Raw genomic sequence first — 23,460 nt, forward strand, 5'->3', positions numbered from 1 at the left:
AGCCAGCCCCACGTGACAATTTAGTGCTCTCCTGACAGACCACCAATCAAGTGAACAAGGGGCAGGAAGCACAGTTTGGGAACTTTTTAGCCAGAACATTGAATTTGTTTTATGGGAAAGAGAGAACTTTACATGTCAACTAAAAGCAACAAGTTACATTTTCTGAACTACAGTAGAACCTCAGTAGAAGTAGAAGTATTTCTACAATAGAAATACAGTAGAACAGAGTTACGAACACCTTTAGAATGGAGGTGGTTTGTAACCCTGAAATGTTCATAACTCTGAACAAAACATTATGGTTGTTCTTTCAAAAGTTTGCAACTTTTCACTGAATACGGCTTTGAAACTTTACACTATGGGGAATTTTTAGGACCAAAAAAGAAGTGCTTGGTATTATACCAAACTTTGGCGGCTTAAACTGGATGAAAAGCCATTAGCACCATTGTCTTGAAAAGTTTGATCTCTGAAAAAGATTTATATTGTACCTGCATTGAAAGGATTAATTCCACTCCTAGATACCTTTTTCTCTGTCTGCATTGTGGATTCCTTAGTAAGTGGCTGGCTAACAGCTAGAATTCTTGGTGACTGGTAGAGAAGAATGTCAACTTCCAGGGAAACTGTTAATTACTGTAAAATGTTGATGCCTCACAATCCACTCTCTGCTTTCTTGTTCGAGTCACTTGATTAAGTCTGGGTCTACACTAAAAAGTTTGGTTGACCCAGCTACATCACTCAGGGTTATGGAAAAATCTAACCCCTCGAGCAACATCATTAAGCCAACCTAACCCCCAGGGTAGACAGTGCTAGGCTGATGGAAGAATTCTTCTGTTCACCTAGCTGCCACCTCTCAGGGATGTGGATTAACTTCAGTGGTGGGAGAACCCCTCGAATCGTTGGAGTGAGTATCTACACTGAAGCACCACAGTAGCGCAGCTACAGCACTGCAGACGTGCCACTGCAGCGTCTAGTGAAGATGTAGCCTTGCTGTAGAGTAGAATCTCAGAGATAGTAACACCAGAGTTGCGGACTTACTGGCCAACCAGACACCCGGTGGAACTGGAAGTCATCAATCAGGCAGCAGCGCAGACAAAAAGGAGGAGAGGGGAAAAAAAAAAAAAGGCAGGGCGGAGGGATAGCTCAGTGGTTTGAGCAAACCCAGGGCCTGCTAAACCCAGGGTTGTGAGTTCAATCCTTGAGGGGGCAATTTAGGGATCTGGGGCAAAAATTTGTCTGGGGATTGATCCTGCTTTGAGCAGGAGGTTGGACTAGATGACCTCCTGAGGTTCCTTCCAACCCTGATATTCTATGATTCTAAGGCAAATACTGTATTGCCTCGGGGCTTTAGCCCTGGGGCTCAGGGTTTCCACCACGGTGAGGTTGGGGCTGCAGCCACATAGTGAGGGGGGGAATTCTGGGCGGAGGGGAGGCTCAGGGCTTCTGACCCTTGGGAGCACTGGAGCTCAGGGCTTAAGCACCATGGGGGAGCCTGGAGGGGTTGGGGCTACAGTCACAAGGGGGGTCAGGCCTCCGATGGGGGTGGAGGGCTTGGGGCTCAGGGCTTTAGACTGGAGAGAGTGCTGGGGCTCTGAGTTTCAGCCCCATGGCTCCACTCCCAGCTTCAGCCCTGCTGGGGCACTGGGCTTGGAGCTTTCGCTATGAGAGGAGCGCCGATTTCAGTCCCAGCACACACCCCTCTAGCTAACGCCCTGAGCCCTGGTGGCCCCCCTCACTGCAGCTGAGAGCAGAGCTGTGGGAAGCCCCAGTGTCTCCCCCACAGGGCTGAATCTGGGAATGGCGCCACAGAGCTGAAGCCCGGAGCCCTAGTGCCCCAAGGGTCAGAAACCAAGATCCTTCTCCCCTACCCAGAGCCCTGACCCCCCACACATATCCTGTGGCTGCAACCCCAAACCCCCTCCCCCCCCCCACCCCCCAGCTGAAGTCTTGTTTAGAGTTACAGAACATTTCCGAGTTACAGACGACCTCCATTCCCGAGGTGTCCATAACTCTGAGGTTCTACTCCATAAAAAAGATTTTGAAACCTTTCCCTCTGAATTCCAGATCAATCCTTGAGATTCCCAAAAGCTACCTGCTGCCGTGATGTGTAACTTTTTAAAATATATGACAAATGGTAATATCACAAATTAGTAAGACAAACATCCACAACAATAACATTGTATAATCCTGCTTTCTGAAAAAGTACAGAGTGGTAGGGACTTTTCCAGGGAACTACTAAAGCCTGAGAATTCAAATAATGGCCACTAAATGTTGTGGCTGTCCTTTAAGATTTTTTCTTTGCCTTTTTGCATTTTTTCCCTTCTTCATTCATCATTTTCAGTCCTCTCCATCTTAACTATTTTCCCTCCTTTCTTCTTTTCCTTCCCTCCTTTTTTATGTCTTTCTTAAAACACCCACACACACCTCAGCACACTGCCTCTTCCCTTTTTCCACACTGGAACTGCAGCTTTTCCATTTTGCTTATGTTCTCTCTTCCATTTCACTATTTTCTTTCCCCTTTATCTGATTGTGTCTTTCACACTCTCACCTGTTAGTATGTCTTCTTAGCTTATGTGCAAAGTGCCTCAGGTGGTACATGACCATGATTCATCACCAAATTTGGTCCACTGGTGGTTCCCTTGTTTCTCTCCCCACCTACTCAGATCACCCTTTTCTTCCTGCAGATTCCCCTTTTTGTCTTTCTCTCCCTCTTGGTTTTGCCAATCTCGCTGTTTCTTTCCATCATCTCTCATTTCTTCCTGCAAATGCTATTTGCCATTAGCCCACTTCTCTACCTCAGTCCTTCAGCTGTTCCCCATTCATCCTGAAACATGTAAACCAGGGCAGGGAGGAAAGTGCTAATCAGGACAACTTGTTCCAATTCCTGTTTTTTGACAGCACAAATAACATTGGGTGAACAGACATTGATTCGTGAAGCTCTGCAACACCAACAGATATAGGTGGGGGAGCAATTAAGATTAGATTGAAAGGATGGGCTGATCTCTAGTGCATGTAGGCTTCATTCTGATGCTGCTGGGTGCCTCCAGAACAGAATATCCATTTTTGTTAGGGACAAGCAAACATGGGTGACTTTGTTCTGCTCCTAGCACGCCTCTCCCAGGGAGATTTTTGACTGCACAGGATCCTTGCTCAAAAAGCCTTTCTTTGGATTCAGATCTGCTAAGTCCTAAAGAGCACTGATGATGAACTGAGGAGAAATTCCAAAGCCCAGTGCCAAGTCCAGTACAGGGAGGATTCTAGCAGATCTTCACACAATCAGGGAGCGTTCACAGCATGCATGGCACACCTAATTCCTGCCACCTTCTGTGACTGCAGGGGCAGGAATATGATTTGCCCCTAAGAGTGGCACCTGTGGGTGTTGGAGATCATAGGACCTGTCCACACCATCTTACTTGGAACATTGTTAATGGGGAAGCAGGAATAAAGCTGCTAACTCCCCAGTAGCATTTCATCAGTTCCTCTGTGGAACAAGAAGAAGCTTGTATGAATCTAACAAAAAATGCATAAATCATCATCAGTTGTGTTTATAGTTCAGTAAAACCAATGATGTGTAATGTAGGAACAGCCCTCATTTATGGGATTTAATATTAATCTTCAGTTTCCATGTATGATGATGGAGCAAAACTAATGTTATAAAGCATTTTTACTCAATATAAATTGAAACTTACTCCTATTTTGCTATTTTAATCACTCTGCTCTCTTGTGTGTGTGAGAGAAATTTTTCAAAATCTTTCTAAAAGTCCAGATTGTAAAGCTCAGATGCATAAAACATATCAAGTGCAAACTTTTGTATAGTTGTTAATAGGCTGTGTGAACTGTTACTCTTATCTTCATTCTGAAGCCACTAGAACAATTTTAGATCTGAATCCTCTGACATAGCTTCTGATACAGAGGGGAAGACTTTGTCAGGAGAATAACTTTGTCTTTGCTGCACGATGAATTCAGTCTCCCTGAGATAAGAAATGTTCTACTGAAGGTATTGGATAAACTGATTTTTTTTTCTTTGGTTGTGAAACAGGCTGATACATGTATTCCAAAACTGAATGAAGGTGATCAGATAGTGTTAATCAATGGCCGAGACATCTCAGAGCATACTCATGACCAAGTGGTAATGTTTATAAAAGCCAGCAGAGAATTGCACACAAGAGAGCTTGCACTTCTGGTCAGGCGGAAAGGTAACTGCACTAAGGTTTTTAAATGTAATTGAGACTGTCATGCCTTTAAATTGTGGCTTTTTCCCCTTGCAATTTACTTTAATATATTCATAATCAAGAGTGAATGGGTCTGTATTGAAATAGCGTGGTAGCATTTAAGATCTTCTCTCTTCTTGATTACTAACACAAATGTTTGAGCCATTAGCCTTATACATTCAAGTGAGGAGCACATCAACTCAATGCTGGTTTTTTTGCATCATACAACTACAGTTTTGGTGAAGTTTTAGTCAAAGTGAAGAGTATTGACCCAAGTGGGTGAATATTCTGAGAATACTAAACAATACTAATTTTAAATAAAAGATATGGCAGCAAGTTTCTGCTTAATTTTAATTTTTGCAGTGGTGTAAATAAATAGTTTGTTGCACAAAAAACATTTTGATAAACATTTTAAAATACAGTACCATCTTCTAAAACTTCTATTCCAGATGTGGAAATAACAATAAATTCTCCCCAGCACAAACATACAGTGAAAAATGTAATTTACAACAAATCCAGAAGGCTCGTTTTGTCATTCTTGAAATAGGCATATTTATAAATTTTGTTCTAAATTTCAATAGGTGAAATTCACGGGCTTCTTCCTGTGGTGGTTGTTATTTGTTTGCCTACCCAAAAATGCATGCGATAGGGCTGCTGGTGTATCATTAGATTAAACGTTTGAAACCTGGATGCTTATGGTCTTACCCATATTTGGGCACCTAAATCATTGGTCTCATTTTTCAAAGGTGTTGAACTCTTACTGTAAAAGCAGCAAAGAGTCCTGTGGCCCCTTATAGACTAACAGACGTATTGGAGCATGAGCTTTCGTGGGTGAATACCCACTTCGTCGGATGCATGACACGAAGTGCGTATTCACCCACGAAAGCTCATGCTTCAATACGTCTGTTAGTCTATAAGGTGCCACAGGACTCTTTGCTGCTTTTACAGATCCAGACTAACACGGCTACACCTCTGACTGAACTCTTACTGATTTGTGCAGCGCTGGGGTTGGTCAGCATGTGTAAAACTATGGCCAAATTTATTTAGATGTCTCAGTTTGGGATTAGTAGCCTAACTTGCAGCATCAATGAGGATTGAAAATGTCCATGCTTGTACTCAAGTAGGTTTTAACATAACTAAAGATTGCATGTAAAAAGTCTAAATTTGCCTCTGTCTTTCAGTTGCCAAACCCTTGGTTGAGGCCAAGTCAGAAGATGAAGCAGATTCCCAGAATTTTCTAGAATCTATTCTTCGCACGTATTCAGAATACAGTGACACACTAGAGGGGTCTATGGAACAACTGAAGAAAGGGCTGGAAAGTGGGACAGTACTCATTCAATTTGAGGTAGGTAACATTAAATTCACAGCTACCTGGTGCTTCTGACTAAGGAGTGACTTTAAGGCATTTGGACATTTATTGCTCCCATTCAACCCCATCTCAGCAGGCTTAATACAGCCCCTTCTTTCTCACGCTCACTCTTACACTCTCAACCATCTTGGGGAAGAGTGAGTTATCGGTCTTGCATGAAACACTATGTGTTGAGAAAAATCGGTGTTTAAGGTTTTTAGTTCAACCACCAGAGCCCCCCCACCAATTCATCTTAATTTTATGAATTCTATTCATGCCAAAAATAAAGTTTTCTGACAGAAAACAGGCCAGTCTGCTCTTGATACAGTTTCCTGTGTCACACAATGAAAATGCAAGATTATCTTTTATGAATGCAGACAACAGTTTATCTCTTCCTCTTTCCCTATATTTGCTGTGCTTTCCATAGAGTAACAGCAAGAGCTTACTCCCTCCTGGCTTTTTTCTCCTACAAGTTTAGATATTTCTGTGGTATGTACGTTTCTGTGTTGTAGAGGGAGAATCTTCTTATCTATCAGGAACTGGTCTGGAACATAAAATATCTGAGTTCTTTCTGGCTCCCACACATACTGCTTGTGTGACCGGGGCAAACCACTTAGTCACACTGTGACTCAGTTCCCCATGTGTAAAATGGAGGTGGAAAAATTCATGTATTGTATGTGATGTGCTCAGATATATTTGCAATAAATGTCATAAACCCCCCACAAAATAAATTTCAATAGTTTATCAAATTAATTTCTTCACTACAGAAATTGCTGATTAAACCAGGGAATTAGGAATAAAGTTAAGAACGGCCATACTGGGTCAGACCAGTGGTCCATCTAACCCAGTACTCTGTCTTCCAACAGTGGCTGGTGTCAGATGCTTCAGAGAGGATGAACAGAACAGGGCAATGATCAAGTGAACGATCCTCTGTTGTCCAGTCCCAGCATCTGGCAGTCTGAAGCTTAGGGACACCCAGAACATGGGGTTGCATCTTGGCTAGTAGCCATTAATGGACCTAACCTTCATAAATTTATCTAATTCATTTTTGATCCCAGTTATATTTTTGGCCTTCACAACTTCCACTGGCAATGAGTTCAACAGGTTGACTGCAAGTTGTGGGAAAAAGTACTTCCTTGTGTTTGTTTTAAACCTGCTCCTATTAATTTCATTTGGTGATCATTATTCACTTTCTCCACACCCTTCATGATTTTACAGACCTCTATCATAGCCTCTCTTGGCCTTCTCTTTTCTAAACTGCCCAGTCCCAATCTTTTTAATCTCTCCTCATATGGAAACTGTTCCATACCCCTAATCAGAGAAGGGCAACAAAAATGTTCTTACGTTGTTCTTCAATGCTTTTCTTGTGGCAAGGTAATTCAGTGAACCAAATCTGGGTCTCTGTCCCTCTTGCTCTCAGGGCCTCAATTTAATATAAAAATTAATAAAATAGGGGCTACGATGCTGATTGTATTGTTCATTTTCATACTGAAATCAATAAACACCTCCATTTTTAAAATGAATTAAACTCCTCTTAGACTTTCATCAGCTGCACCAAAGTAACGAAGAAACCTGGAGACCTTGCCACAAAATGTAAGGGCAAATTACCTTACGGTTCAAGGGATTTTGTATATAATGTTTGCAGTTGCCCCAAGGTATTTCAAGTTTCTTACCACCCCTTCATCTTTTTAGATCCCTTCATAATATTTCTCTGTCCCTTTTGGAGTTTCCAACCGCACTCAATTTAGCAGCCTCTGTAAATTTCATTAATAAGTTTATCCCTTTTTTGAGATCACTGATGATCATGTTAAATAAAAATAGATCTAGGACTTTTTCCTTCTCTTATCCCACTAGATACTTGCCCAACTCAGTCAACATTGTTCATCTTTACCCTTTTTCCAGTTTTTAAGACATTTTGCAGTGTATGTGTCCGTTCATATATCCAGGCTAATAAGCCAGAGGTGAGCACACTATCTCTAAGGCTATGTTAAAACTGCACTCTTCTTTCAGCAGTGTATAGAGTATATACTCAGGGTAGCCCCATTAGCATGGGTTTAAGGAGCAGTGTAGACAATGAGGCACAGCTGAAGTGGATAGAGTACAGACACACCTAAATGGTGTGGGTGTGTACCTAAGTACATACCCTATATGGCTTTCTACTCTCACCCAAGCTGTGCCATCCCAACTCTACTGCTATTTTTACTGTGTAGTGCCCCACTGCCTCTCAGCTGCTGGAGCCTTTCCCCACCACAAGGAAAGATTCTGTCAGCTCCCCACCTCTAGAGCTTTCCCCCACTGCAGATAAGGAAGGACTCCAGCAGTGGGGAAAGTCTCCGTCAGCTCCCCCTGCCAGACTCTTCCTCTGCTGCGTCCCTCCTGCCAGAGCCTTTCACTGACATGTGTAGCTACACGCCACAGTGTGGCCACAGCTTGCTTTTTGTTTGACGTGTAGCTAGTGCCCTGCATGGATACAACATTTGTATCCATGGATATAAAACAGGCACCGGGCTCACCAGCAGCTGTCCCTGGTCACGCTAGTGTGTGCAAGTGATTCACAAGCTCTCCCATAGGAATCCCTTCTGCGGAGCAGCGTGCGTCTCCTGTCTGGGAGCTTGTGAGCCACTTTCACATGCTACTGTGACCAGGGACAGCTGCTGGTGATCCTGCTGCCCACCCAGTGGGCAGGGCTGGGGGTGGTACAGCCACTTCAGAGGAGCTGCCCGGCCTGGACGCTGGCTCCTGCCAGCGGTGGCCCAACATGCTGCTGCTTTTGTTGCTGCGGTTCCTGGTAGAGCCCTGCAGCTCTGCAGATATCCACATCCGCAGATATAAATGTTGTATCCTCACAGGGCTCTACACATATCTTACACGCCACCGAAAAGTGGTGTGTAGTGGAGACATGGCCCTAGTAAGTGGACTACCTCATTTTGCACTAGCTGAATTTTATTATCTCCAGAGATAGAGAGAGAGCATTGCATTATTCCAAGAAGACACTAATTGCCAGGATCAGTTTTCCATTTTTGAAAAACAGTACCACATATGTTTACTTCAGACTTCTGGTAGTTCCCCAGTTCTCCAGGATTTTTTTGAAAATAGTCAGTGGTTCCTTAGCCAGTCCTTTAACTCTAGGATGCAAATTAATTAGTTTATATCATAGACTTAATAACCTATTAAAATTCAGTTTTAAAAGTCTGTTTTTAAATTATGGGCTCATAAAACACCTTTAAAATATAAAATTTCTTATTGTTATACCAATATAATAAAAACCAGCAGGATCTTATTAAGAGGGATAAGGCAAAGATGCCACATTTATTGTAAATATAAAAATAAAGCAAAAGAAAAAAGTAAACAATGCTGTTTGACTAATTCCTATTACTACTTATTCCTTATACGCGCACGCACACACACACACACACACATATATATATATATATATGTTCATTCACACAATCATTCATTCAAGTTCTGTATAGGTGTTATAGTTACCAGCCTAGAAGTTGCTCATGCCAAGTTACTGGCCAGGTATCTTGGTCATGAGGATGGAGCCGAGTCTGTGTCAGATGCACCTGATGCTCAAAGTCCTCAGTCTTTGGAGTTCATTCTTATAGGAATTAATTCCTATGTTAGTCTATGGGAGCTGTTTCATCCTGCTGTTGCTGACTCAATCAGCAGATGGCACATTCCTGGTGGCTTTACACTGTCCAAAGTTTGTGTTTCTCATCCTTCCAGGTGATGGGGTGGATCCCAGTTTACCCTCCGGGGGTTGTCTGGTGATCCACTTGACACATTCTTCGGCCGATGGATACTCCCTTTCTAGGCTGGCACCTCCCCAACCATTCATGCACATCAAGCATTCATCAACATACATTCCATATCTTAACCATATTTTAATTTACTGTCTCCACCACTCTTGAGGTGTGTGTTAATTCATATGAGACTCCCGGCCCTGTAATCACAGAGGGTGGGGGTCTGTTTGTTTACATTGTATCAATTACAGCTTAAGGCTAGCATAGTGTTTACATCAAGAACAAAGTCAATTAACTTATTTTTAAGTTTTACATAGTAATAGAGTATCTTTCACAGGACAGATACCATCAATGGTTTCTGCAGACAGGAGCTTACAAGTTTTAACAGAAGGACTAAAAGATTTTTGTACTTGGTGAAACTGGGGGGGGGGTCACTGTCACTTGGGGGAATCACTGTTAGTACCTTCTTTAATATCCCTACATAATGAGGAGTTCTGTATGTTTACCCCAATGTTGTGAGGAGGGGAGATGGAGAAGAAAACATTTCTAAAACTGTCCTTTGATATATTCAGTATGTGGTGGAACAAGGGGAATGTGGAGTTTGCAGTGGCAACCATTGCTAATAGGCTTTGGTTTCTTATAATAGCTAAGCAGATCTTCAAATATGATGTGATAAAATAGAAAGCCATTCTTGTACCTGCTGTGCTTAGAAATTCTCTCTGGTGAGTGGACTTTAACATAATACATTTTAAGCCGGAAAGGACTCTGAAAACTCAGAGCTGATATCTTGACATTAATATCTTTTTCTTCCACTAAAAGCACAAATTGCTAGTCAAACCAAAAGCTGAACCTAAATTTTAATTGCTGCAAGTATTTAAAAAATGTTCTAACTAGGTCTCTTCCCCTGTGAGTTTTTCCCCAGCTTATGCTGTTCAAACTGAAAATGTGTAGCAAACTGTGATACTGAGTATCAGGATTCAGTTAACCTTATAGAGGAACTAATTCTCAACACGTGCTTTTGGTAACCACAGATTTTTATGTAAAAAGATATTCTGTCAGCATCCTGTTGCTTTTACTCTATTTGTGTATGGAATCTTATATTAAAGCCTACATTATTTTAAAATGTCAAGATACATTAAGCTCTTTGGAAGAATTAAAATTCCCCCAAATTCCTCGTGATTTATTAGGGATTAGATTATTAAACCTTCTTTTACTTAGAAGAGGTAAAAGTAGGGTTGGGGGTGGGGGATGGAAATATATAAACATAATAATTTAACTATGTATTGTGTGTATATATACATCGTGCTTTGTAAGCAGATCTTCATTTTAAGATAAGTTAATTCTGTCAATTTGAAGAAAATAAAGATTTAAGCTTGAGCTGTTCACTTGTTCTGCCAAGTAATGACAGGGTGAAAATTTTAAGACTTTCAGGCCTAAAAGTTTGTGGTCTGTTTTCCTTATAAATAATTCTCAGTGCCTCTACAACATTGAAGAGAACATAAAGATGAAGTAAGACTATGGCCCCTGTAAAACAGAATAATAATTCAATATCCTTTACAGGAAGGAGGTTTTTCTTCTTCGAGTGATTGCTCATATGCATTCCAGTTAGGTGTGCACGCGCCGCGTGCACGCTCGTCGGAAGATTTTTACCCTAGCAACACTCGGTGGGTCGGCTGGGCGCCCCCTGGAGTGGCGCCGCTATAGCGCCAGATATATACCTCTGCTGACCCGTCCGCTCCTCAGTTCCTTCTTACCGCCCGTGACGGTCGTTGGAACAGTGGAGTGCGGCATCGCTGTCCTCCACAACCCTAGCTTCTCGCTCGTGTTTCTACCTTGTTGCTGTATATAGTTCAATTTTAGTATAGTTAGAGTTAGTTACTAGTTTAGTTGTAGTTAGTGTATAGTTTACTGGGGAATTGGGGGGCTAGCCCCTTTTTTCCCCGACCCGGTGCGGGCTCATGCCCAAGGCACCGGGGTTTAAGCCGTGCTCGGCCTGCCAGAAGACGATGCCGGTTGGAGACCCTCATGAATCTTGCAAGAAGTGCTTAGGAGAGTCTCATCTTCCCGATAAGTGCCGCATTTGCAAGTCTTTCAAGCCTAGAACAAAAAAGGGAGCGGGACTTTCGCTTAAAGCAGCTCCTAATGGAGTTGGCACTTAGCCCAGCGGCGCTGGCACCGACCGCCCTGCAGTCCGCTTTGCTGAGGAGCGCGCCTTCAGCACCAGCTCAATCCGGTACCGACGCCCGGCACAGACAGCAGCTGGCACCGGCTCCCCGGCACCATTCCCTTTCCCCTTCGGGGAAACGCAAGGCGGCACCGACGTCGTCCAAAAAGGACTCTACGTCCAGGCCTGCAGGCCGAACTCCGGCACCTACGCTGGCACCACCAACTCCGGCACCGCAAGCGCAAGCTCCTAGCGTGGCACCGTCGACTCCGGCACCGCAAGGGCAGTCGAGTCCGGTTCCACTCTGCTCCCCAGTACACACCACAGTCGAGCTCGCTCTCCTGTCAACGCCTGAGACCTTCTCGATGGCAAGAGAGCTGATTGCGTTGATGGAGCCAACGCAGCCTCAACCCCCCGCACCGCCGGTGCGGGTTATCAAGTCAGTGGGCAAGCCGGCCATAATGAGGCCCCCTTCCCCTGACCAGCAGGAGAAACGTCACTCCAGATCCCGATCTCGGAGACGTTCCCGCTCACGCCAATCTTGATCCCGGCACCGCTCGCAGTACCGGGACCGCTTTCCATCGCAGTACCGGTCGTACTCACAGAGACGCTCCCGATCCCGGTCTCCGGACAGGCGATATCGGCACCGGTCTGGCTCTCGGTACCGCTCTCGGTACTGCTCGTCCCACAGCCGCTCTCACCAGCGTGACTCGAGATCCCGGTCAACTTCCCGGCACCGGCACGGTAGATGGTCCTGATCTCACTCCCGGCACCGACAGGACCAGCACCGTTCTCCGGTACCGTCCCGGGACAGAACGGCTGGATCGGCGGCACGGTCGCACAGTTTCTCGGCACCAGCATGGCCTTCGAGACAGCCATCTGTCTCCTCCCACGCCGACAGCGCTGCGTACCAGCAGACCGAACTTCAGGGCCAGGACCAAGCCCCTCCTCAATGGGCTTTCTGGACCCCGTGGGCGTACCACGAGGCGCAAGGTGCCCCATTTGCGACTCAGCGCTCGAGGCCCTCCGACCATCGAGCTCCAGAAGCCACTGTTAGCAGGCCTCCTCCCACGGACGTGGAAGAGGCACCACTGGCATCTGAATAACCTGAGCCTCCTCTTGCTGCAGAGGCTCCTCAGCCGCTCACTGACCCTCCACAGAACCCTCTGGTACCGGGCCTGTCCTCCTCCTCCTCCCCTGATGAGGCAGTTGCAGGAACATCCTCCTCGGGCCCTCCTCCTATTGACCTTCGGGCACATCAGGACTTATTGAGGAGGGTAGCCCAGAATACGAACCTGCCGGTTGAGGAGGTAGCGGAAGTTGAGGACCCGGTGGTGGACATATTAACGGTGGATGCGCCCCTTCGTGTGGCCCTGCCGTTTATCCGCACTATTCAGAGCAATGCAGATACCATATGGCAGTCACCGGCCTCCATCCCACCGACTACTCGGGGAGTGGAAAGAAAGTACATGGTCCCGTCGAAGGGCTATGAGTATCTGTACACTCACCCTGCTCCCTGCTCGCTGGTAGTCAAGTCCGTCAACGAGCGTGAACGGCATGGCCAGCAGGCGCCGGCGCCTCAGTCAAAGGAGGCGAGGCGCATGGACCTGTTAGGCCGCAAGGTCTACTCGACTGGCGGTCTTCAGTTGAGATTGGGCAACCAGCAGGCCCTTTTGAGCAGATACACCTTTAATACATTGGTGTCTATAGCCAAGTTCACCAAGCTTCTGCCACAGGACTCCCATCCAGAGTTCACGGCCTTCTTAGAGGAGGGTAAGAAAGTGTCCAGATCAGCCCTCCTTGGACTCAGCGGCCAGAACCTTGGCCTCTGGTATAACAATGAGGCGCATATCATGGCTCCAAGCCTCGACTCTCCCACCTGAATTGCAACAAACAATTCAGGATCTGCCTTTCGATGGTCGAGGTCTCTTTTCGGAGAAAACTGACCCACGGCTTCAGTCTCAAGGACAACCGCATTACGATGCGCTCCTTGGGTATGCACACCCCGGTGACCCAGCGTAGGTCTTACCGGCCTCAGCCGTACCGCCCATACAATCAGCCCAGGCCACGACCAGACTACAGGCGTCGTGGCAGGGTGAATCGGCGGAGACAGTCGGGCAACCAGGGGAACCAACCCCAGCCGCCCCCGAAACCTGCTTCAGGGTCGAAGCAGAACATTTGATGGGACGCCCTAGGATGGCCCATCAGTTTCGCTACCGGATCCTTCCCCATTTTTTTCCAACCATCTCTCCCATTTTCTCCCGGCTTGGTCCCAGATAACATCCGACAGCTGGGTACTTCGCACGGTGGAAACAGGTTACCACCTCCAATTTGTTTCGCCCCCTCCCTCTCACCCACCCTACCCATCCCTCTTCAGGGACCCCTCTCACGAGCAATTCCTCTTGCAAGAGGTTGAGACTCTGTTGAGTTTGGGTGCCATAGAGGAGTTGCCAGAAGGCATGAGGGGCAGGGGTTTTTACTCCCGCTATTTCCTAATCCCCAAGGCGAAGGGAGGTCTGCGACCAATCCTAGACCTCCGAGAGCTCAACAGATTCATGGTGAAGCTCAAGTTCCGCATGGTGACCCTGGGAACCATTATCCCCTCCCTGGATCCGGGAGACTGGTATGCCGCCCTCGATATGAAGGACGCGTACTTCCATATCGTCATTTACCCGCCTCATCGATGCTACCTTCGTTTTGTCGTCAATCACCAGCACTACCAGTTCACGGTGCTCCCCTTCGGCCTCTCTACGGCACCGAGGGTCTTCACCAAGTGCATGGCGGTGGTCGCTGCAGCCCTCTGCCGTCGTCGGATACACGTTTACCCTTATCTCGACGATTGGCTGGTTCGTGGGACTTCCCAACAGCGGGTGTCTCAGCACATGACCGTGGTCACAGACCTCTTTCACAAGCTAGGCCTTATGGTCAATGCCGAGAAGTCTACCTTGACTCCAACGCAGAGGATAGAATTCATTGGCGCGGTCCTGGACTCCAATCTTGCCAGAGCCTGCCTCCCTCTGCCTCGGTTCCACGCCATGGCTTCCATCATTCGACGCTTCCAGTCCTTCCCGACAACGTCGGTGCGCACCTGCCTCAGCTTACTAGGCCACATGGCCTCATGCACTTCTGTGACCCTGTATGCGAAGCTCAGGCTTCGAGGTTTCCAGACATGGCTCGCATCCATATACCGCCCGCACAGGGACATGGTGGTCACGATCCCGGGGTCAGTCCTCGAATCCCTCAACTGGTGGTTAGACCCAGCGGTAGTGTGCGCCGGAGTCCCTTTCCACCCTCCCCAGCCCTCCATTGCGCTGACCACAGACGCCTCGGCCCTGGGGTGGGGTGCACACCTCGGCAGCCTACACACTCAGGGCCGCTGGTCACCCCACGAGCTGGCTCTGCATATCAACGTCAGGGAACTGAGGGCAGTTCGCCTGGCGTGCCAGACGTTTCGTTATGGGGGCCCCTTTCGAGCCTATGGCCACGTGTTCCCCTTTATATTTGTCCTGGAAAATTGCCTTCCTCATCACTATCACTTCGGCGAGACGAGTCTCTGAACTTTGCGCCCTGACGGCTGACCCACCGTATACAGTCTTCCACAAAGACAAGGTGCACCTTCGGCCACACCCCTCCTTCCTCCCCAAGGTGGTGTCTGCCTTTCATGTAAACCAGGACATCTTCCTCCCTGTGTTCTTCCCGAAACTGCACGCATTGCGCCAGGAACAACAGCTTCATACCCTAGACGTTCGTAGGGCTCTAGCTTTTTATATAGAGCGAACGAAACCCTTCCGGCGTTCGCCCCAGCTCTTTGTGGCAGTAGCAGACCGCATGAAGGGCATGCCAGTCTCTTCCCAGCGGATCTCGTCTTGGGTGACATCCTGTATCAAGAGATGCTACAAGCTTGCTCAGGTTCAGGCTAGCCATCTCACTGCTCACTCTACGAGGGCACAGGCCTCTTCTGCCGCCTTCCTGGCCCATGTCCCCATCCAGGAAATCTGTCGGGCAGCTACCTGGTCTTCCGTTCACACCTTTGCTTCCCACTACGCATTGGTGCAACAATCCAGAGACGATGCAGCCTTTGGCACAGCAGTCTTACATTCTGCCACGTCTCACTCCGACCCCACCGCCTAGGTAAGGCTTGGGAATCACCTAACTGGAATGCATATGAGCAATCACTCGAAGAAGAAAAGACGGTTACTCACCATTGTAACTGTTGTTCTTCGAGATGTGTTGCTCATATCAATTCCAGACCCGCCCTCCTTCCCCACTATCGGAGTAGCCGGCAAGAAGGAACTCAGGAGCGGATGGGTCGGCAGGGGTATATATCTGGCGCTATAGCGGCGCCACTCCAGGGGGTGCCCAGCCGACCCACCGAGTGTTGCTAGGGTAAAAATCTTCCGACGAGCGTGCACGCGGCACGCGCACACCTAACTGGAATGGATATGAGCAACACATCTCGAAGAACAACAGTTACAACAGTGAGTAACCGTCTTTTTTTTCAGATCATAGTAAAAGGCAGTAAGTAGACTTTGCCTTAATACTGTAATAATACTTAATAGAACTGTGGAGGAAGATAAATTGATAATCATAAAAGGTATATGGCAATTAAGTTACACATTTCTTAGAACTTGAAAAATTGTTTCTCTCATATTATATTAGGGTTGTCAATTGCACTTGATTAACTCAAAAAAAAATCACAATAATCGCCATTTTAATCGCACGGTTAAACAATAGAATACTAATTGAAATGTATTAACTATTTTTGGATTTTTTTCTACATTTTCAAATATATTTATTTAAATTACAACATAGACTACAAAGTGTATGTTGCTCACTTTATATTATTTTTATTACAATATTTGCACTGTAAAAATAATAAACAAAAGAAACAGTATTTTAGTTCACCTCATACAAGTACTGTAGTGCGATCTCTTTATCGTGAAAGTACAATTTACAAATGTAGATTTTTTTGTTGTTACATAACTGCACTCAAAAATGAAACAATGTAAAACTCTAGAGCCTACAAATCCACTCAGTCCTAATTCTCGTTCAGCCAATCACTAAGACAAACATGTTTGTTTACATTTATGGGAGAAAATGCTGCTGCTGCTTCTTTACAATGTCACCAGAAAGTGAGAACAGCCGTTTGCATGGGACTTATAGCTGGCCTTACAAGGTCTTTACATGCCAGATATGCTAAACATTCATATGCCCCTTCATGCTTCAGCCACCATTCCAGAGGACATGCTTCCATGCTGATGATACTCGTTAAAAAAAAATGTTAATTAAATTTCTGACTGAACTCCTGAGGGGAGAACTGTATGTTTCTGGCTCTATTTTACCTGCATTCTGCCGTGTATTTCATGTTCTAGCAGTCTCGGATGATGATTCAGCACATATTGTTCATTTTAAGAACACTTTCACAGCAGATTTGACAAAACGCAAAGAGGGTACCAAACTGAGATTTCTAAAGATAGCTACAGGACTCAACCCAAGGTTTAAAAATCTAAAGTGCCTTCCAAAATGTGAGAGGGATGAGGTGTGGAGCATGCTTTCCAAAGTCTTCAAAGAGCAACTCTGATGCGGAAACTAAAGAACCCAAAACAACAACAACAAAAATCAACCTTCTGCTGGTGGCATTTGACTCAGATAATAAAAATGTACATGCATTGGTCCGCAGTGCTTTGGATTGTTATCGAGCAGAACCTGTCATCAGCATGGATGCATGTCCTCTGGAATAGTGGTTGAAGCATAAATGGATATATGAATCTTTAGCTTGTCTGGCATGTAAATAACTTTCGATGCTGGCTACAACAGTGCCATGCAAACACCTGTTCTTACTTTAATGTGACATTGTGAACTAGAAGCGGGCAGCATTATCTCCTGCAAATATAAATAAACTTGTTTGTCTGAGCGATTGGCTGAACAAGAAATAGGACTGAGTAGACTTATAGGCTCTAAAGTTTTACATTGTTTTATTTTTGAATGCAGGATTTTTGGTACATAATTCTACATGTGAAAGTTCAACGTTCATGATAAAGAGATTTCACTACAATACTTGTATTAGTTGAATTGAAAAATACTATTTCTTTTGTTTTTTACAGTGCAAATATTAGTAACAAAAAATATACAACGTGAGCACTGTCCACTTTGTATTCTGTTATAATTGAAATCAATATATTTGAAAATGTAGAAAACATCAAAAAATATTTAAATAAATGGTATTCTATTATTAACACTGCAATTAATCGTGATTAATTTTTTTAAATCACTTGACGGCCCTAATATTTATTTATTTTTTAGTCGCAACACATATAGATATTTGTTACAAAATGAAGCTTTTGTATGTCAAGACATGCCAAAACTATAGTCTCACACACAGTCGTAACATTTTGTAGGTGGAGAGTTAAAAATTTAATTACATAATCACATATAATTTTTCCCTGCAGTAGACGCTATACCTTGGTCCATATTTTCCCTTGCCTCATTGTTTGCACGTCATCCATATAGGCCCAGTGTGTTTTCATTTACACCATTAGACAGTCATATTTATTCCAGATATGCCAGATAGAATTTGTTCCAAAATAACACACAGATCTGCAAGACCCCGTTTAATTCACTGTTGAGACCTCTATCCAACAAAGTATTTAAGCATATAAATGAGGGCTCTTTCATTGCAATGTGCTTGTGTATTTCTAGTCGTACGTGTTAATGTAGTACATGAATACAATGCCCCAGAAAGAGAGAAAAAAGATTGTCAAGTTACATAGAGATTCTAAAAGTGCTTTGAGGATGCTGAGTGCACCTGGTATGTGCACTAGTAAGACATGGTTACCAGAGGTTATGACCCCATACTCATCAATATAGGTCTGAAGTAGAGTTGATTTGTTGTCATGGACACAATAAAAGAAGTCCGTCCTTTCTTGCGCACTCAGCATTTCAGAATTTTTTTCACTCTGTCTCCCTGAAATAACTTTGCTTGCTTTTGTGTGTTGGTTGTTCAGCACCATTCTCTAGGCTTTTTACACATCTCCATTTCACAGCATACTGGACACCTCTTCTATTGTTTAGCAAAAACTTCATTAATAAATTCCATATTTGAGTGTGTTACATTTGAAAAGCATGTTTTATGCTATTTGCATATGTCTAATGTGAATGGAATGTTGTTAATATCCTGCTATTAAGCTGTTTTTTAAAAGCCACTTCAGAATTTCACAGCTAAAATGCAGTAGACTTTGCCCCACCCTTCTCTTACACACACCCAAAGTCCATGGAAAACAGCAGTTTTAGTCTAGTAAGTTAACGTGTGCATGAATATGCATTACCATTCATTCTGGGAAGTGCCAGTCTTCAGCAGTTACTTCTCTTCTGCTTTTTATTGCCATCTGCTTCCTTCTTCTCTTTCTAACCCAATATTCTGCAATATTTATCATAAGACAAAGTAGATCTTGCCTGGGAACAGTCAATTACTTTCACACATTTCCGTGATTTTTCAGACATTCATGTACAGAAGATGATGGACTAGCAATAATAGTAGGGTTTCTGTTCTTGTGGTTTTGGAATTTAAAAATCACCCTCACTTTAATTTTGTAGGCAGTGAAAAAGAAATGGCTTTCCCATTGCATAGTTGCTTTACATAAGTTTCTTTTAAAAGAATATGCATTTACATGTGGATCTATTTAGTGTCTATAGTGTTTTTTGCCTAAGCAAATTCTTCAGAATGTTACCTCTTTCATATCTGTTTTGTAGCAACTTTATAGAAAGAAGCCAGGGCTGGCTGTTACGTGTGCAAAAATACCTCAAAATATGGACAAAAATCGATACAAAGATGTTCTACCTTGTGAGTATTAAGTACAAAATTTGACTGTTTTCTTTTATTACCCTAAATAATGCTTTACATGTTATAAAACCACCACATTGAATTTTGCCATTACTGAATTTATTATATAATCAAAGTTGTGTAATTGTGCATCCATGTTACATTCTAAAACACTTCTATGCTTTGTTCATGTGCCTGTGATCCAAATGCTTGTGATCACTTGGTTATTTGACCTAATGAAAGGAGGTGATAATAAAGCATTCCACCCAATTGTTAATTTAATTTTTTTTTTAAACACAGATGATTGCACACGGATAATATTGCAGGGAAACGAAGATTACATTAATGCAAATTATGTGAATGTAAGTTATACAGGCATCCATATTAATTATAGAAAGAAATTAATAATATAGCAGCAAAGTTATTTATTTATTCATGTATTTATTTAATTAAAAAAAGCCTAACGTTTTGTTCACTGTAATTTTAGGAGCGCATAAGTAGCTTAAAGTGCTTCGTTAGGAATGCAAATATTTATGCTGGTGGACAGGAGGCTTAAGCACATGGAAACCATTAGCAGATGTGTAGGGTTGTTTTTAATAAGTAAAAACGGTTAGACAGTTTCATATATATTGCATCAATTTTAAGACCAGTAATTTTGTGGGATTTAATAATTAGTATTTATCTAATAATGTATATCTAGGATTACAGGCACCTGCTGCTGGAGCGTTGCACTGGGGTGAGAAAAAGGCTCTAGCAGGCGGAGGCTCCGGGGAGGCAACATAACACTACACTGCTAAAAACAGCAGTGTAGACGTGGGAGGCACTGCTTGGGCATGTAGAGAGCAGTGTAGGCCATATTCCCTGTGGGGTTCAGGTGTGTAGGACACTTGACTATACTCTACTCTCTTACACGGTGCCTCACCATCTACACTGCTATTTATAACTGTGCTGGCTGGGTGTGCAGTGTCTGTACTCTATGTTTTGCAGTAAGTGTAGACTCACTTTAAAGAATGAATGTTTCCCTCCTTGCACTTGTCTGCATTTTTTCACCATATTCTCAAGAGTTCTTGGGGCCTCACTGCCACTTAGAAACATGCAGGGGATGGTGTGCCAGCCAGACCAGTAGCCGGTCCCCAAACCTAGCATTCTCTTACATGTAAGATTTCAATAATGCCTTACTGCTTTGCATTCAAGAGGAAAAGGCTCTTTATGCCTCCTTCCCACATTATTAAATTTACTCACTCAGTAAAGGGAAGGATATTTCTTATAACCTTATAAATAAGCCTCCCTTAATGTGTTACTCAGTGTGAGGGCATTTCAAAGCTTTCATGCCAAGAGCCACAGTGGGACTCGAGTATGCTTTAGTATTCAACAACTTAAGGGTGGTTCAGAAGCTTCCCAAGATATTCATAAATGATAACTTTGTTTCAAATGCTACAAGCCCTATGTATTGATACTTTCACTTTTTTGCCATCAATGCAACACACACTATTTTCTAAATGATACCTTTATTTTAGGGTATGTCTACACTGCAGTCGGAGATTTGATTTGCATCTTGTGTAAACACACATGCACTAGCTTTAATCTAAATGGAGCGATAAAAATAGCGGTGAAGCTGTGACAACATGGGCTTCAGTATCAGTTAAAAATGCAAGTACGTGTCCAGGGTTTCCAGGCAGGCTTGCACAGCCTGTGCTGCAGACTGTGCTGCCATGAACAACCACACAATCTAGAGCAGGTGATCCCCCTCGGATCAACATTACACATCAATTTACTGTAACTATAAGCAGTCTGCAATGCATGCTCACGTTTCTTACCTCTGATTAGGAGCAAGACCATCAAGGTACTGAAAGACAACATCGCTGGCATGTTTTATATAAATCGTCAAGGAGGAGCAAGGTCACACTCCCTTTGCACTGAGATTATGAAACTGGTGCATCCATCATAACGTCAACATATCAGCTACCTGTCTACCAGGATGTCAGAGTACCACAGCAGATGCACTAAGCAGAAAATTCTCTCAGGACCACAAGTGGGAAATAAACACCATGGTCTGACAGAATATATCAGACACTGGGGTTTCCCAAGTATAGACCTTTTTGCTACAGCCCAGAATGCCAAGTGTCCACAATTCTGCTCAAGAGCATGATTGGGCTCCCAATCTCTATCAAATGGTGTGTTCTTCTGCTGTACGCGTTGCCCCTCCTCCCTTCATATCCAGGGTAATACACAAGATAAAGGCCAAACAATCCAGAGTCATCTTGATAACTCCCACATGGCCCAGACAAACTTGGTTCCCTTATCTGTTGGGGATGGTGGTATGCCCACCACTCGCTCTTCCTCCTCTTCCATATCTCTGGTCTCAGGATGCAAGTCAGGTTCACCACCTGAACCTAGAGATCCTCCACCTGAAGGTATGGTTCCTCCATGGTTCCAGGATAATGAAATGACCCATTCGGAAGATGTAAGGGACATACTATTAAATAGCAGAAGGTCGACTACACGTTATACTTACCTGCACAAATGGAAGAGATTCCACATAAGGTACCAGAACCCGCAAGCCATGGCTATTACTTCCACTTGCCACTGGTACTAAATTACATACTAGAGCTAAAGAAATCAGGAGTATCATCAAGCTCACTTAGAGTACACCTCGCAGCCATCACAGCTTTCCATCGCAAAGTTCATGGGTTCTCAGTTTTCACCCATCTTATCGCTAAATGGTTCCTCAGGGGTATTTGAAACCTTTATCCTGAAATACGAGTTCCCACCCCACCCTGGGACCTTAACCTAGTAATACGCCGTCTCATTGGTCTCCCATTCGAACCCAGGGGAACATGTTCACTTATGCACCTATCGATGAAGGTGGTCTTCCTCATCACCATCACATCCACACAATGAGTGGGAGAACTAGGGGCTGTCAGGGCCAGCTCCAGGCACCAGCGCAGCAAGCAGGTGCCTGGGGTGGCCAATGGAAAGGGGCGGCACGTCCGGCTCTTTGGCGGCAATTCGATGGGTCCCTCAGTCCCTCTCGGAGGGAAGGACCTGCCGCCGAAGGATGAAGCCGCGTCAGTAGAGCTGCTGCCGAAGTGCCACCGATTGGGGTTTTGGGTTTTTTTTTTGCCGCTTGGGGTGGCAAAAATGCTGGAGCCGGCCCAGGGGGCTGTCATGGCATACCCCCCATATACAGTATTAGTCAAAGACAGGTCACTTTAAGACCATACCCTAAATTTGTACCCAAAATATCTTCCTCATTCCACCTGAACCAACCCATCCACCTCCCGTCTTTCTTCCCTAAACCTCATGAGAACAAACGAGAGGCAGTGTTCCACACTCTAGATGTCAGATGGGCATTAACATTCTATCCTGCAAGGACTAAACCTTCAGGAAGTCACCCAAGCTATTTCTTTCTGTTACGGAAAGGTCTAAAGGATCAGCCATATCTAAGCAGAGGATTTCCAGGTGCGTTCACCTTTGCTACTGCCAACGTGATCTGCAACCCGCATCGGGAACTTTGAACACACTCCATCAGATTGCTCTTCACTTCAGTAGCCTTCCTGAACAATGTGTCCATCATGGACATCTGTAAAGTAGCCACCTGGTCATCAGCCTACACCTTCACAGAGCAGTATGCAATTGAGCAAGGCTCGACCTCAGATGGTTTGTTATAGAATTAACTATTTTATCATTGCATGCAGATCCAACTCCAAAGACCCATCCTTCCAGCTAGGGATACTGCTCTATAGTCACCTAAAGTGGAGCACCCACAGGGACAGCTTGAAGAAGAGCCGATTACTCACCTTGTGCAGTAACTGAGGTTCCTTGTGATGTGAGTCCCTGTGGGTGCTCCACTACCTGCCCTCCTTCCCTCTGCTTTGGAGTTCAGACATGCACTCTGTGGTGGTGAAGGAAGTGAGGGAGGTTTGGCTGCACAGCACTGTATAGCTGCCAGGGCGTGTCACAAGACAAGGAGAGTGCATGTGCAACCCAAATAGGCACTGCTACTAAGAATCTCCAGTCGCAGGCGCACGATGTAGATTCACCTAAAGTGCAGAAATAACAGGCACAAACATCAGTAACTGCACAAGGTGAGTAATCCTCTCATCTCTTTCTTGAGTGGTTACAGCTAATTTAGAGCCCATCATCATATACATGTAGTTGGAATTATTTTTTCCAGT

General features: G+C 44.5%; 1 protein-coding gene across 3 annotated transcripts in view; it reads left to right on the forward strand.

Moving 5' to 3' along the window:
- Nucleotides 1–23,460, forward strand: part of PTPN3 (protein tyrosine phosphatase non-receptor type 3) — a 339,148-nt gene that overhangs the window by 281,439 nt on the left and 34,249 nt on the right. For all 3 annotated transcript variants that reach the window (XM_045007229.1, XM_045007230.1, XM_045007231.1), the window contains exons 19-22: nucleotides 4,034–4,190; nucleotides 5,387–5,550; nucleotides 19,213–19,303; nucleotides 19,583–19,644. In XM_045007229.1, coding sequence (XP_044863164.1) covers nucleotides 4,034–4,190; nucleotides 5,387–5,550; nucleotides 19,213–19,303; nucleotides 19,583–19,644 — 474 coding nt within the window. The remainder of the gene's footprint in view (nucleotides 1–4,033; nucleotides 4,191–5,386; nucleotides 5,551–19,212; nucleotides 19,304–19,582; nucleotides 19,645–23,460) is intronic.

The sequence above is a fragment of the Mauremys mutica genome, chromosome 2, assembly GCF_020497125.1.
Source record: "Mauremys mutica isolate MM-2020 ecotype Southern chromosome 2, ASM2049712v1, whole genome shotgun sequence".
Lineage (NCBI taxonomy): Eukaryota > Metazoa > Chordata > Testudines > Geoemydidae > Mauremys > Mauremys mutica.